The 17,238-nt window shown below is 36.7% G+C and overlaps 2 protein-coding genes across 6 annotated transcripts in view; one reads left to right on the top strand and one right to left on the bottom strand.

The window, feature by feature from the left end:
• Positions 1 to 173: 173 nt before the first annotated feature.
• LOC139107221 (low density lipoprotein receptor adapter protein 1) overlaps positions 174 to 17,238 on the bottom strand; it is a 25,296-nt gene continuing 8,231 nt past the window's right edge. For 3 of the 5 annotated variants that reach the window (XM_070664668.1, XM_070664651.1, XM_070664660.1), the window contains exons 5-9: positions 10,188 to 10,390; positions 6,540 to 6,652; positions 4,733 to 4,995; positions 2,764 to 2,918; positions 174 to 2,312 (exon numbers count right to left, since the gene is read on the bottom strand). In XM_070664668.1, the coding sequence (XP_070520769.1) occupies positions 2,115 to 2,312; positions 2,764 to 2,918; positions 4,733 to 4,995; positions 6,540 to 6,652; positions 10,188 to 10,390 (932 nt within the window). In that variant the 3' untranslated portion in view covers positions 174 to 2,114. Of the gene's footprint in view, positions 2,313 to 2,639; positions 2,919 to 4,732; positions 4,996 to 6,539; positions 6,653 to 10,187; positions 10,391 to 17,238 lie in introns of all 5 variants that reach the window. The other 2 variants (XM_070664676.1, XM_070664685.1) reach the window with 2 other exon arrangements.
• LOC139107010 (klaroid protein) overlaps positions 8,142 to 17,238 on the top strand; it is a 24,320-nt gene continuing 15,223 nt past the window's right edge. Inside the window, exon 1 of the mRNA XM_070664213.1 lies at positions 8,142 to 8,206. Coding sequence (XP_070520314.1) covers positions 8,157 to 8,206 — 50 coding nt within the window. The 5' untranslated portion in view covers positions 8,142 to 8,156. The remainder of the gene's footprint in view (positions 8,207 to 17,238) is intronic.

Here is a 17,238-nt window from a genome sequence, read left to right as displayed (position 1 = left end):
AATTATTTAGAAAAATTTAATTCCTTTTTTTTTAATATAAACTTTTTTTCGCACAGTGGGATTAAAAAGAAGAAGACCACGGTGAGAAAAAAAATGACATTCCATTGTTTAACGTATCGTTCCGTGATAAACTCCGCAGGTCTATGATAGTTCTACGGAATTACCAAGATAACTACTTTAGCATCTATATAATTTCCATCTAAAAATGTTGATCTTCCACAATACATCGATTAATCGACAATAAGTATCGTATAATGTTACACCTGTTACATTTTTTTTTCTTAAAACGATCGCAGTCCTCTGCACTTATTTATTCCAAAAAAATAATTAAATCGATAATTATACCAGGCAGAAACAAAGACATTTAACGATATCGAATAAGACGTCAATGTCAACGTGACATTTGCGCACATATATGATACTTATCTAAAATTAGAATACAATATATTTACCGTTTAACAATCGATAAATTAAATGGAATTGTATAGTTAACGCTAAACCATGTTAATGCTTTATAATTTCGATTATTAATGGCATTATTGTGCCCTATTAGCTAATACGCGCACATATTTATTCATAACATATACATCAACACATTAATAATTAATATTTAATATGTAATACATGATATTGCGGTATTTTAACGGCAATCGCTTATCGACGAATATTATCCATAAACAGTGCAACAATGTCCACAAATAATCGCTGGAATAAAAATTATCTTCGGGAATATAAAATCTCCATATAATATATGCTAATTACAAATTACACCTACTTAGTACTGACAAGGGAAGTTTATAGATAAACTCGGAAATTCAAATAAATCTGAAACAAATTTTAACAAATTTTAACTAACAAAGAAACACCGCGAACCCGAATTCTTGGATTTTAATGCACTTTTGTGGGTGCGTAATATGACTCAATGCATGAATAACGGTGTACTTCATTTTTTTTAAGAATATTATTTTTGTAAGAAATATCAATGGTCAAATATAAGATATTTTAATTATACAATATATTCGGGTTCGCTAAGAAATAGTCCAGCTATTTGATTAAGGACTCGAATGTCAACAATTACGTAAAGAAGTATCTTTATCCAGCACCATGACAGGGAATCGATCTACGAAACCTGGTGTTTCTTTTATTTTTCTCCTATTTCTTTACCATTGTACGTTTTTTTAATAAAAACAACAAATGTGTTAACTCTGGAATAAATACTTTTACGTGATAAAAATTTACAGAAAAATTACTAAAAACAATTTAGTCGCGCGCTGCATCGTCTAGATAACGTATATGGTAAAATATTCGAGTTATACTCGAGGGTTAAAATATGGCAGCAGGAAAATATTTTCCGATTTGGACGGGATACATTTCTAGCACAAGGCTCGATGTATATACGACATTTTTTATTCACCAAAATGGTATACTTTTGGCTCATTGTATAATCGAATAAATTGAACTTTTAATGCATTTTAATCCAATTTCCAGAGTTACTATCATTAAAAAGCGAGTGCTTTAACACTCGTGCTCTTTATCTTTTTTTTAGTAATGTTTGTGCGATATGTATGTAAAGTAATTGGCACAGAGATATACATGTATGTACAGACACGTATGTATATAGTATAATATATGTATATACATACATATATACACATTCATGTATATGCACGCACTATACAAAATCCATTAAAAATTAATTGATCCCACCCTGATTACTTTGAATCTCCTTGTGGGTTCTTTTAAGAAGAAACCACCATTGTGGTCGATATCCTACATAGATAAGAATCGACCTTTCTCTCGACAAATATAAGAAACGTTATCGGACTTGTAATGTAAAAATATCATTAAGATCGCACAAAAATAGATACCGCTGCGTCGGCATCCACGTTTCTTTCAGTGTTCGATAGAAATATAAATAATCGACAAAAATCGTCAAGTTTCCGAGTTTTGAGTCGAGTTTTAAGTGATCGAAAGCTGCCGGGACAGTTTGACGAGTCTTACTGATTACTGTTGGTCTTTTTGGATTGGCCGTTATCTGACAGGTGTTTCCAGAGGTCCGTTATCAACGGCACGTCTCTGAAGCTGTCGGCCGCCTGCCGAGGCTATTCTGCCTGCTACGAGCATATGAGATCGACCGACCTGGACTCGCCCCAAGCGTTCTGCACCTTGAAGCCGACGTTCGGCCGAGGCACCACATGGTGCGTCGGGGTGGAAGACGTCGTGTGGTGCCTAAGCGTTGTCATAGGAATACTATTGCTACTCGCAGTCTCCTTCTGGTTTTTTTTCACGTCCGAATCCTCTTCAAAACATACCTAAAAAAAAACGAATGTCAGTCGACAAGTTCCTATTCCTTTCTTTTTAATTGTAATTAAATATGCCTAATAATAATGTATACTGAGGGTTTTTTTCATGCCAATTGATTTGATATAGTAAACAAAATGATATTTCCGAAAGAAAATTTATTAAATACGCGTATGTTTGAAATTATTTCTTTTTTTAAGAAGATATTTTAGATAAAATTACTCTGCCCTTTTGGATATTTTAATTTCACTTGACATATTTCCCTTCTTCCAACCTCTCTTCCGGAACGAGACGCAGATCAATAACGAATATATACATAGGAACGCAATGTGGAGTACCTATCGACGAGATGTAGTAAATCGGGAAGGGATCAAACGCCGCCGTCGGATTACAGTACAGCTTTGCTGATCGACAGCGATGACGACGACTCGTCAAAGAGAAGTTGAGCGTTTTATCACTCACCCATGCATTTCCCGCTGGTTTGGGCTCGTTTGACAAATCAATTAAAAGATTTTTCTGGCTTTCGTTGCGTCGCTGTTGACCGTTCTGCTTATTTTGCTCATTTATTTTCCCGGTAGTACTCTTCGTCTCGTTGATGCTCTTCTTTTCATTGTTATCTGCATATTAAATAACATTTATATAATATATAAATATATAATATATAAATAACATTTATATAATATGTTAATAGTGTAACAGTAAAAATATAATTTTAAAATTTGTGCGTTGTTGGAAAAAGGAACATTTCATGAAATAGAAATGAGAAAAAAGAAAGCAAATTGAAATTTCATATAATAATTTTGACGCACTCTGCGTCGAATATATAGAATAATAAAAAATCTTTTTTCTCTTTTAATGAAATATCGCGGTACAAAAAAGAAATAAAAATATAAATTTAATTTTACCGGGTGATGTAAGACAAATATTTATTTTCAAAACGAAACGCTGACAATTCTAAAACTCTGCACCCAAATATTCGATTCGATGCGATATGTAGAGAAAAAAAATATTTTCACGCTATAGTATCCTATCTTAAAAAATTGATGTGACGCGTAAATTAACTGTAAATTATTACCGCTTAAAACCGACGGTGATTAATTCTTTCTCGCTTAGCTTGCTTCACGCCAAGTGAAAGTTAACGTCGGCTATCAAGTCGGCGATTTCGAGATTTAATTTAATTTTAATATTCAGTCAGTTTAAATAGATTACAAAAATGTCCATTTAATTCGGTGATTATAACAGAAAAAATGTGCTCCAGAATAAACGTAAAAACTATACCGATCAAAATTAAAGAATAACAGTTGATTTTAACGCAATCCACAATTCATGCTAGATTTCATAAAATTAGAATTCTATTTGTAACCTTTATCATCCACTGTATATTTCCACGTTCGTATATATTTTAATCTGTTTTACTAAAATTCTTTTTAAAGCCTTTAAACTTTAATATTACATGTCATAGAGACATAGGTGTAATTATAAATGTTACCCAATTTAAAATTTCGACATAAATAACAGATGATTTGAAATAAAGCTCAAGATAAATTTATGATACCGTCTTACTTAATATTCGATTGTAATAAAAATAATAAAGAGCAACGAATTATCGCAACTAGAATGCCAATGAGAATCCGCAATCTGTTGCCATTTATTGAATTGACACGTATGCGTATGAGTGTAACGCGCGATGCTAATCTGATTAATGCACAATTTCCTGGCTGATTCTCTTGGCCGGTGCCAGGAGGCATCCCGCAACCCGCAATATCCGTACTCTCAGCCGGTTAAGTGCAACGTCCATATAGGCAATGCACTTTACGATCAACGTAGCAGCCACCTCTTTATACCTTTATACCGCACTTGCTCGAATTCGCTCGAGATTAAAGCAAGTGGCGGAGCTTTTCAAAGTACAGAAACGACAGCCGGCTGCAATTTCTAATTCTAATTATTATACCTTGATTTTATTATTAAAATTATCTCCACGACGCGTTTAATCGCGCAATCGAATTTTTAACTAGCTGTCGATTATTTAATAAAAAATAAAAATTTTTTTTATAATCTGATATTCTTCATCACTGTCTAGATAATGTACGCTGATAGGCAGATATAGCAACGGCAACTAGCGAACGTGACTTTGTTATACCGTCGTGTGCGTCGAGTTTCATATGTACCACATGTATGTACCGCGCCGGCCGGTTTGCCGATGACTGATTTCTCCTCGTTCTCTCATCCCCTGCCTCTGCCTCCACTAATATAATCACTATAATCTTATTTATAAATTAATAATGACTCGGTTACCGTTCCCTACGTTTCTTTAATTTTTTATTCGGGCTTTTTACACATATATTTTGACGAAAGAGACTTTTCAATTATTTTAAGATATTACAAAAAGTATGTTTAGGAAAAGATGTACAAATTTAAAAAGCTTTCTTACCGATCTCGTCACTCGTCGCGAAAGGGCTCTTATCTTGCGCGTGATGGATTCTAGGATCGGACTGTGACAACTGCCACGCCTGATAAGCCGTGTTGAAGGCCTGTGCAACGGTCAGCGTCACCGTATGTGCCATTTTTCTCTTCGGGCAGAGAAACGCGTGGCACTCCATCGTTTCGTTGAGATTCGTCGCGATGAACGCGAACACATGATCGTGCGTCGCATCCGCCGAGCAATATGAAATCCTGCACACAATAGAAGTAGAACTATAATTAGAAATGCATTTTAATTTTTTTTAAGAAATGGCTTTTATTAATGGCTATAATTACAAAATTAAAAAATTCAAAAATCGTAAATTTCTATAATAATAGTAATAATAGTAATTAATATTAAATAATACTTGAGATAGAATTTCCGAGTTTTTGAGTTACGCTATTGCAGATAAGAGCCGATAACACCATTCGCCCCGGAATAATGCTCTTTAACGCTCTTAATCCTGCAGCTTAATTTTATTCAACCGCGCGTCTTTGCACGTCGGTTAATTAACTCGCCATTAACGATACCGAGCGACGAGATTATGAGAATTTATAACCGGTACATCAACGCTTGCCGCGTTCGTCGTCGTTTTTGCTCTTTTATTTATTTTTTTTTTTCATTACGAGTCCCACGAAATTCTCGTTCGCCACTTTAGCGTACCTCCAGGCGTATTATGCGCCACGGGAACAGAACAAAGCCCACCCACCGGTGGGCTTTGACTGTAACAATGGAAACCACCGCTCAGTATTTTACCCACCATTTCGCGGTCTAACGAGTCCGCGGGATCATTATCGCGAGAAAATTTTTACTCGTCTATTTCCTCGTTTGCCGAAAAATTCGGTGAGATTTTTTTTTTTTTTAAGGCGGCATGTTCTTCAAAAATCGTTACTAGATACATTGTTTTCCACCGTTCTAATTATTTTTTACTTTATTATATAAATTTTTATATATATTTGTAAAACGTTTTCGTGAGTAATTAATTTTTTACCATTTATTGGCCCCAGAATTCGCTTCGTCAATCACTCAATTTTACGTTATAATTTAAAATTAATTTTTTTTAAACAAAAACGGAGAGAAATGTTGTTTATATCCTTTCGGCTATTAATAAGACTGGAAATATAGTTCAATCTGCAAATCGAGCGACAACCCGCAAAGCAGTAGAGAAATAGCTAGATCTCATAGATTGAAAATAGACTCTGCTATAGTTTCCGAAACGAATATCGAAATTGTAGGTACTCGTTACATGTCACGTCGCTCGTTGGACCATTACCATTACATTCTCATTATGCGATTTTCCAACCGCTCAACATAAAGCGAATACAATATGTATATATATATGCCGTTGGAATTGACGAAATATGCAGTAAACCGCGGCAATTTTACTCGGGGCGATTAGAATTTAAATCAAATCGGTTGGAGCGTATTTTTTATCATATATTTTCATCATATTTTGTCATATCATATATTTGAATTATTATCACATATGTATATTTGTCAGAATACAAGTATCATATTTCTCTTGTGAGATATACTTTGACGCAATGTATACCTACTTTGCTTCGTGAAATTTATTTCAATTTCTAATCAAGTATTATTTTATTATAATTTTTAATATTCTTTTCATGTAATTGCTAAAAAAAAACAGCTTTTTTTTTCCTTTTTTTGGAATTAAATTTAAATGTATTATATTATTATATTATTTTAATTAGTGGCGAAATATAAATCGCCAACTGTAGCAAACTATTTAATTAAATTATTATTTTAATTATCGTACCTGTATATCGATACTTGTAGCTGATCCTCTTCAGTAGCCAAGTCTGTCATTCTAATTCCTCTCAAGCTCACAGCTAAAGAGACTCTTTGTAATTTTTTTCCGCTCGCTTTTGCCTGTAATAATAATTCTATCTTAAAAAATTGGTGCGACCCGTAATTAACTGTAAATTATTACTGCTTAAAACCGACGGTGATTAGTTCTCTCTCGCTTGGTTTGCATCGCGCCAAACGAGAGTCAACGTCGGCTATCAAGTCGACGATTTTGAGCTTTAATTAAATTTTAATATTTAATTAATATGTCCAGGCAAAGACGGTCTTCGCGATCCTCGAGATCAAGGACGACCCGGTGGAAGTACCGTCTTTGTCTGGACACACTAATTATATATTACAATTAAATCGAACGAGTGTAACGAATAGATAGACGCGGGGGGAGGCGGGGAGGAAGTAATTTTCATTTGCGTATTGCGTTTAACGAAAACCGCCCGGTACGAGAATTATCTCCTTCCTATTTTCCGCGTGAGGAGAGCACTTGTGATTCTCCGTGTGAGAAGAGCACGTGTTGCAGTCGGTTCGTCGGCCGTTCCGGGAGTTTCGCTAAGTATTCGGGCGTGATTTTTTGGCTTTATTCTAAACGCGAATACCGGGCAGGTACGCGCGAAAGTAATGAATAATCTTCGCGATTGTAAAATCACGGTTCGCGAGTGACCAGTGCGCGGAAGGATGACTCGACACGTGCTATCTGAGAGGAGGAGCAGGCCCAGGAAGGGTATCCTGCATCAGCGGAGCAACCCAGGAGTAAGTAGCATCAATTTTTCTTCCGAATTACATTCAGAATTACATTTCGGATCTACAAAATAATTTTGTCATTTATCTGTTACAGATCAAGAGGAACTCCGCTGTAGTGCAGTGAAAAAAAGTGCCGCACGCCGATATTATTAAATATACGAACCGCAGCCGGTTCGTCGGTCGTTTCGGGTGTGCCGCTAGTTTTTCGGCGTTTTTTTTTAACGATTTTCTTTTTCATTTTCGGAAGTGCGTTCGCGAGTTACTTGTGCGCGGAAGGATGGCTCGTCACGTCCCATCTGAGAGGATGAGCAGGCCCACCAGGAGGCATCAGGCATCGGCGGAGCAACTTTTAGGTAAGCATTAATTTCTCTAATAAAATCTTTATTAAAAGATTTCCTCTACTTTTTTTTTATTAATTTTTTAAACTGATGTACTTACATGTCTACATTAATATATTTCTTTTTATGTTACAGCCACCGGCAGAAATCTACAACTCCGCTGACGCTCATGCAGATCGGTAAGTCAGTAACTTGTTTTCAGGATTTTCTCTTTACAGCAGTGCCGAAAAATATCGCGCGCAAGTGATCAATAATTTTCGCGAATATAAAATCACGGTCGCGTTCGCGAGTTACTTGTGCGCGGAAGGATGGCTCGTCACGTCCCATCTGAGAGGAGGAGCAGGCCCCGGGGGGGCATCATGCATCGGCGGAGCAACTTTTAAGTAAGCATTAATTTTTTTAAAATTAAATCTTCATTAAAAAAGAAAAAATTTACCTTTTTTTTAATAATTTTTTGAATTAATATACATGTCTACATTAATATATTTCTTTTTATGTTACAGTCACCGGCAGAATTCCACAACTCCGCTGAACCTCATGGAGGGTAAGTCGCACAATTCTTTTTTCATACCTTGTAATTAGGTCTCTTAAAAAATAGCGCGCGCACGGTTTCTTCTGGTCGTAAATAAAAAAGTTATCGCTAGGGTCAGCGCCGGTTTATGTGTAGAGAATACTTTAATCGAAGCGAACAAACTCAGTAGGGCAATTAGCAGAAAGACAAAGTGCAACGTAGACTTGGATCGGGAAATTGTTGATGCGGAATACTATTCGACTCCTCGAGAAACTTTCGAATCAATCCAAATCGAGATAGTTAATAAAAACCCGTAGTCTGTTTGATCTGTTTGCTTTTAACAAAAGCGTTCGAATAAAAGTATCTTGATGCAATAAAATATATATTGAATTAAATTGAACGACGCGCATCGAAAGATACATCTATGTTTTAATTTGCATTTAGTTTTTTCGTCATTGATAGATTTGCGGTTTTGCACTTGTTTCGAAACTGGTATAAATGCGAACGCTTCAATTTTAATTTTTGCCGGATGTGTGTACGAATGCAAATTGTATTCGTTGCGAAATAAACGAAATTTCTGGCATATACGCGTTTCCATCGTGTGTCAACTAAATCCCTTCGTTAATAACTGCATCGGTAGGAAATTACCAAAATACATATATTACCGCTTTCTACAATTCTGGTCTGTGTAATCTCGCGATGTGAGTTGTAATCGCTTTGAAATTGAAATTATGAGACACGGCACAAGTTTCGTTATTAAGTAATCGTGTGAGTAATAAATTCGTTTTCCTTCGTCGATTACTGCTATTCAATGAGGATTTTGCTTCTGAACTCAATAATTGAGTTTTGAGAAAATTAACAAAACTGAGAAAATTATATTTCTAGATATTTTTTTCTATCGTTACAATAGAATTATTATTTATAATAGCTTTCGTTGCACGGCTTTGTTATTAATCCAATCTGCATGTGATTTTCATAAATAATCAAATAAAATAAAAATTGACTATCGATCTTCTGTTAATCAACTTTTAAATTTTTCCAAATATGTATCACGCTTAAAATATTAAAAATTTCATCAACGAGAATAAATAGGCATATTTTAATTCTCAATTGACATACGTAATAAAACGTAAAAAATGACGAATTAGGTGATATTTGAGCTTACAAAACAAATCAATACTTGTTTTGTCGGGAGCCTAGCAATATTTGACGTACGAAATCGTGAAAGTAATTAATGAAAAAGTACAAGTTAATTGAAATAAGCCGTGTCTCATTAATCTCTGTTTTCGTGCGCGTCCATTCGTTCTTTGTCTTTTTTTGTCTTCCGTGCATCGGCAGGTACGTTATCAGAATTTTGATAAAACTCCTTTCATCGATTGGAGGAATTCAAGTAGCATAAAAAAACGCGAAGAAAAAAAAGAAATATAAAAATAAAAATCCCATCAATTGCGATACAGATAAAGTAGCGAATAAGTACTACGCAAAGTAATCACGCTTTATTTTTATTAGTTCTATTAACAAACCCGTGGTTATGCACGAGAAATTAGTACCTTGCAATTTCAATTAAATTCTCTTCACGGCGGCCGCGTTGGAAAATGGTTGAAAGTAAATTACACAGTGCAATACAATTCCAACGATAAATAATACAGTGGCAATCTCCAGCGCGAGCGGTAAACCTGTTCTTTCTCTTTTTTTCATATTAGATTTAATATTTGTAAATTTTACGTAAAATATAATGCGTGTTCAGTGCGTAAATAGAATGTAAATAAGTTTTATAAATTGTACAAAAAAGAAAAAAAAAGAAAAGAAATTGCAAGATATATCTAAACTTTTCCAATATGTAAGATATACTATTGAAAGAACAATTACTCAAATATGCTTTGATTAAATAAGAGACAGTATTTTAAAGATAAAAACTAAAATTAGGTTAAATAAAATTGTAAAAGTTGCACGACGGTCAAGTAAATGTAGTATAGGAAATACATAATGGAAAATATTCGTATTGAATACGCACCATAGTGATGACGGTTTTAATAGCTTCCGCGGTAGCTTCCTCGCTCGAAGGCGTCTCGACAAGGGTGCTGCCTAAATATTTGAGGGTGAACCTCGCCTCTGCAGACGTATCTTCGGATTCCTCCCCGTGCGTCGTGCTCGTTGAACCGCCACCGCCCTCCACACACTCGCGGCTGTTCGCTAGCGCCCATTCCTCGCATAGCTCTGAAAGTTAACGCCGAAATGATATTGAGAAACCGACGGGCGAACAGAATTTTGTTTCTCTGTAAATTAATCGTCGAAGCAAAAACATTTTTCTTTCGACTGAAATCTGCGCAAATTTTAGGAAAAGAATCCAGTAGAAATAATTAATCTTGCGAAATCTATAATAAACGTTGGACCCGCCGTGTTAAATCTACGGGTAGAAATAATGGAAATGTTTTACGGGAAAAAAAAAAGAAGACGGGAGTGTAAAATTTTATAAACCATTCGTCTCCGCGGACGCGAGTTTGACGGTGATGAATGCAATGTAGACCGATGTAACATTAGCGCGGGTTCGTACGACCACATAAACCAACCTTGTTGTCTGTCTACTTTGTGACAGACCGGCCGCACATATGTCGCAATAATGGATATCTGCGTGTACGTTACACATACAATACGTATCGTACGTACAGTACACCTACGTCGTCGCGAGTCTCCTCGTTCCGAAATTCGTCGAGCTTCTATCAATTCGCAAGCTGATAATTCCGATCCCTCTCTCTCCTTTCGATAGTCGCGCTCGATTCTTCACGATACGAAAGTTTAATCGAAAAATAATTCCCAGAGCTGTTTGATCATCCGTCCCACTCGGTAAGTTTCGCGAAACAATATCAATAGTTGTCCGCGCGCTATTGCTCGCTTGGCGAATAAAGTCGGAAAGTTTAGGGCAGCTTCCCGTGCGCCGGATATAAAACTTTGTTCGCGGAACGATTTTCGTAAAAGCGGCGGAAACTCGTTATCACTCGTGACGCGACGCGTTAGGTCTCTCGATCTAGGAAAGGAAAATTCGAGTCCCGCGAGCCGCCGCAACATCTCGTACGTGTGCTTTTAGGAATGCTGGCGGGTTTTGTTACGACGTGCTAAAAGTTATTGCGTCCCTACGGCGCAGGAATACCCGTTCGACTTCATTCTGACACGCGGATCGATCGGGGGCAATAAAAGTAGCACGTAATCCGATCAAGTCCATTCGTCGCTTCGTGCAAGCGCGATAATGTGCCTTGGAAATTATTTTTCTCTTCAAGAGCGTCAAGACACATTTTTGTGATAAAAAGAAAATTTTATTGCTTAGCTTGGAATAAGTATTTGTACAAAGAGGCTTTTAAAGTTCTTTTCTACTTCTGTGCTTTGAGAAGATGTATTGAAAATAATAATACTTGTACAAATTGTGTAATTTCTAACGTTGAATCGATTCAAAGAACTGACTTGTTTAATTTAATTTTTTGTTTAATTTAATTAATAAAAAGATATGTTGTTGGTCGCGTCACGTGTATAGAAGGGAGGGTATTGTATCGATTTCCACACGTGAAAAGATACAAAACGCAACGTGGTCGTCGTCGACTCTATTTGTATCAATTTGCCAATCAATTTTTTCTTTTTTCCGTATAACCGACCATCAATCTCTAACAGTCTAACATCCAAAGAAAGAAAGAAAGCTTTAGCAATAAAAGCGCGGCGGCTTCGAGCGATGTATCTCTGCAATAAACGTCGCCGAGATGCATCAAGACGTAACACCGTGATTTCGTATAAAAAATTATAACCGACATTCCTCAACAAATTTTCGCTGCAAAAATTATTATTTTCAATCATCTCAATAAAGAAAAGAAAAATCAAAATTTCGTTTTTGGACGTAAAATATATTTTTGCGTCATGCAAAATGTATGTTAAACGCAAGCATATGTTTTTCCTAATATTTGTAATGCCGTAAAAATTTTATTCGAAAAATGTGCACTTATATTTTCACGTCGCAATCGATTATTCTTATTATCCCGGTCTAACGGACGGAGCATCCGTTATCTTACGCGTTGACGACGCGATGAATTTTACCGTGGCTCGAATATATATTCCTCGAATGTTCTTCTCGACGGAGTAAGAAGAATTGACTTCGGCGCCCGATCGACGAGTATTTTAATATTTCAACAGTCGCGTTGACAGGGCTCTACGTGAAAGCCATTCCGCGTGCGACGTTAACGGAAGCGCGCGGTGCCATCCGGCTGAAAATTTATGCGAGCCACCTCCACCCGACGCGAGACGACGCGGAAAACCGATATAACGTAACGTAACGTCTCTGAAAATTCCATTGAGAAAATAGACGACGACCAAAGGAGTCGGAATAACGCGGGCGGCGGCGTCGCTAAAACTCTCAAACGCCCTTCGCGAGAAATCGTATTAACCTTCCCTCTTTGAAATTCCCAATCGTGGATTCATCGGTCGATTTTCTGCGGAAAACTTGTGACAATTAAATTCGACTCGGCGGTGGAACTTGACTTCTCCTCTTTGATATCCCCTCGACTAAGTTACGTTGTCGTTCGTAACGCGAGTTTCACGAGCGCCTCGATGCAAAAGCGGGCGTTTCGTTGATCGAAACGATATCCTTGGAGATGCGCAGCTATCGCAACTAGAGATGGATAGACGCAACCGACTCTGTCGTTTTAGAGGAAGAATTTTTATCGTACCCCCCTCTCTCTCTCTCTTTTTTTTTTTCTCGCTCTCTCTCTTGCGGCAGGAAGCAATTTTCTTCCTCGCTGTGAAGGTGCAAACTGCACGAAATTGGATCAATCATATCGAGTTTTTTTTAGCAATGACAATCGCTTCGAGCACGGATCACTGAGAGGATTTTAATTAACTTTAGTCGACAAATTAGCAAAAATTGTTCCGCGTGGCAAGTTTTTTATTTTTTTTTATTATTTAGGATATGTCTTAACGTCATTGTATTTTACGCTATTGTCCAAATACGTATTCTTTGATTTGGATATATTTATTTAAACGGCTGAATAACAAACTTTTTTATCATGCGGAACAGAACAAAAATATACTCGTACGAAATTACGTTTATCTTTTCATACGAGCACATCTCGCGCGAGGATTATCGGAATTAAATGCCTGTCGTCGTAAAAATAAAAAGAGGAGAATTCGCTGATTTCACTGCGCATAATATTGGACGGATATCGCGCACTGTGCGAAGACAAAAAAAACAAACGAAAAATCTAACACAGCGGACGTCGTGGTTACAGCGGTGAACGCGAACGAATGAGTAGTTCTCCATAGAATTTCTATTGAGCGCGAGCTTTTCATCCGAGATACGCGCTTTCATTCGTTTCTCCGGTCCGCGACACGCGACGGTTGCCTGGATATTTCTTTCTACTCTCGTGCATGCACGCTGAGATTTCCCTACGTAAAATTTCAACTGAATTCCGTTGCTACTAGGAAGATTGAATGCGAAATTATTGACGAACAGCGCGAGCAAGCTGTTGCTTTCTCCGATGCACCAAGTGCAGAAAAAAAAAAAAAAAAAAAGAGTTACAAATACGCGATATATTTTACTTAAAATTCTGATATTAATTAAACGCTTAAATATTTAAAAAATTGAGTTACTTTCGAAATCTATATTTTATTCTTTAATAAAGAATATTACTTAGATAGATATTTTTTTTTTTCTAATATGCAATTTTGTCTCATCCGGCGACGTATTTATTTTCATCAAAAACTGTCGCCACCAAGAGTCTAGATTTTCAAATCAATTTAATTAGCGATCTTCGTGCTACAAGCGATTGAAATACAATACAACTGAGCGTCAAGAAAAAGAAAGAAAGAAAGAAAGGGAGATTTTTACCTCTCATAGACAAAAATACAGTTCAATCCGAACGTTGTGTATCTCAGAATCGACATAAAGCTTTCGAAGCTGCGAACTATGTCGCTTCTAGTAGAAACTCAATAAACTTGGGATCTTTATTTCCATCGAAACAGAGGATAAATCCGCGAGATAGTTATAGGTACACACGTCTAACCGGCGCGTAGCAGTAAACCGCGCTATGCTCGAAAGATGATAGCGGTGCAAACGTAGCATATTATTTATCTATTTGCGCGAACGTTCCACTTGTAAGCGGAATTCCGTACGAAATCGATCGTTCGCAATGTGCCGCAACGAGATAAGGAAACATCGATGCGGTGCACTCGGCATTCCCGCAATATCGCCTCTGAGCGAAGCGTTCTCGCACTACCCTTGATTATGCGAGCGTAACAAACGCAACCGTGTTACCGTAAAGAGAAACCGCTTCCCCTTTGCCCTAGCGGACGTTAACTTTTTAAAGTCCGCGTTACTTAATTCCAACGCTCGCCGCCGAGAAGACGAACCGCGTTCTCCGGACTAATTAAAAAAAATGCAAAGTGAAAAACTGACGAGCTTTTACGGGATACAAAAAGTGCGCCGGCGCTTGACTCGTTTCTTTGGCATTCCAGTTTTTTTCTCATTCGAGAAAGATATTTAGAGAGCTTTTGTACATCGTTTTTATCATGTTTTTCTACGCGATTTCTTTTTTTTTTGTTCAAACAAATTTCAGGAATATCTATCTTCTTTTCGTTTTTTTTCTTTTTTTTTTCTTAATGAAATAATGTAGAATTAATTACTTTACATGCAGCTGCATGCGGCCAAGTACTGATATAATTTATCAGTACAATAAAAGTATTAAGTCGATAAATTTATTTTAATTTATTTAATTAAGTTTTTCAGAAATTTGCATTTTTTTTTGGGGGAATTAGTTCAGCGATGCGCGAATAAAGAATGGGATATTTCTAGGCACCATCTCAGAATTAGATAATTAATCCTGCTTCCCGGAATATCATGCTCGATTTAAAGGTATGAAAGATGCAAAACGTGAGATGCGGAAGATACGAGATGTTTTTTTATTCTATGAAAACGTAGAAATATTAACCAGGGTATACCGTCATTTCAAAAAGGCGACCCTATTTTCGCGAAAATTGTCTCTAAAATATACATGTCTCTAAAATATACATGTATAGAGGCGTGGGAGATAAGTCGCATTTGGATTTTATATTACCAAAATTATTATTTCTTTTTTCTTTTTTTAAATATATAAAATAAAAAAAAATTTGAATAATTATAAGACTCACGGACGAGTAAAGAAAAGAATCGACTTTAATATATTTAATTAATTTATTTAAGCAGCCTTTCATTTCGTATTTTATGCGCCCGATAGTGTTAAATTATACAATACATATATCACGAAGAATATAGGTAGGTTTCGCGATTAGGAAAAATAAAATTACCAAGTATTTGTTACCCGATTGCGTTATTCTAATAAAAACTAAATTAATATCTAACACCTTTCGCACACCACCACATCGTAGTCGATGTTCGATCTTCATTTTATACGTGCCCTTTTTTCATCTATGAAATTAGAAAAACGATTTTTCACGAGGCTTTTGTGCCCAAAGCGGCATAATATCACGACGGAGCTTCTCCAGATAAAAACGCGTCGATTCCCATCGCCGCAGAAAAAAAATGAGAAATATCCGAAAAGCGTTCAGCGCTCGAGAGGAAGGTAAACATATTTCTGATTCTAAAAAGGTCGAAAAAGCGTGGGTAGAATTTGCGTTGATCGAACGACTTTCCCTTCGATCGTTCGCGAAATTGCGCTACGTTCCCGAAATGAAAGCTTCAATTATTTAATCTATAGCATCGATAGCAATAAGAAAGTTCAAAGAGGAAAAAAAACTGTCGAAGAACAGTGAAAGATTTGAGAAGCAATTTCACCGTCGCCTTTTAAGCGGACGTCTAAAGGGAAGGATTTCCTCTTCGAGTTCTTTTTTTTTTTTTCCTTTCAATCGGACGGTGCTCTCGAACTTTTTCGTAGTACGTTATCGCTATTTCTAGCCGGAATTACGAACAACCGTTTGGAAATAAATAATCGATCATATATTTATGTGCAAGTTAATGAATTTCTGCATCTAAAACTCGATTTACGTAATTAACAGCCTCGAGCAGTACACGTAATAATTTATTCAATCAATAATCAGCAAAATGTACATATTTGAGTAAAGATCATTATATCATGTAAATGTATGTACTTTGTCGTAAACACGTTAAATGCGAAACAATGTATTGAAGAATACTTGATTATTAAAAAATGTTGGAATATTCTTGTTCTTTTATTTAAGATAAAAAATAAGAATATATCGAAATCCGTTTGAAAATAAATATATTGATTGATTTAATTATTTGATGAATAATTCAAATGTACTTTTATTGAATTTTTGGCTTTTTTAATAATTACTGAAAGAAACCATGGGCGCACGTTACGCACACACAGTTTTTAAAAGATTCTATAATCGCGAGCGTATATTTGAGGATGTTAATTAATTATAATAATTACAATTGAGCGGTCTACGGTCGACGGCGCGTCGCCGGTTCACTTACATTCGTAGCTTTCGGTTTTGTTATGTTAGGGTAGCTCATTTTCCGTCTTTCCTTCCTTCCGCGGCAGTATTCTGGATTATCCCGACGTCTTATAGCACTCAAAAGTCACTCGACACTTCCGTTTTTATTTTATAATCACCGTCACGCGAGAGACGAACGACCGAAGGAACGACGGTGGATTATCGCGGCGATTTTTTAACGACAAAAATTAAGACGCCCGACGAACGATTATTCGTTGTATAAATTTGCAGTCTCGATATTCGTCGCGTTGCTTAATTTTCGCCGAGTCGTCCCTCGATTCCGTCGCAAGAAACTGGTCCGCGATGTAAAGCGAGGTTATCCTTTTGTCAGTTCCCATCGGCGGTACGAAACGACGCCGTAAATTCGCGACGAGCGAATTTTCCTCAAGAATCGCCTGCTCGAAACAGGACGAAAATTCCGGCCGCGGCGAAGAAGACGGGCGAGGCGCGAATCTTCGCGCGCTGCGCTCGCGACATAACCCTTTCTTTCCGAAGCACTTTTTCAGAGCGCGAAACGAAGCACAGAATAACGAGTGGAACGACTCAAATGTGCGGGAAACGATCGTTCGTTCCCGAGT

Source organism: Cardiocondyla obscurior, linkage group LG01 (assembly GCF_019399895.1).
Source record: "Cardiocondyla obscurior isolate alpha-2009 linkage group LG01, Cobs3.1, whole genome shotgun sequence".
Lineage (NCBI taxonomy): Eukaryota > Metazoa > Arthropoda > Insecta > Hymenoptera > Formicidae > Cardiocondyla > Cardiocondyla obscurior.
Note: the sequence above shows the minus strand (reverse complement) of the source record. Positions and strands in the feature narration are given on the sequence as shown.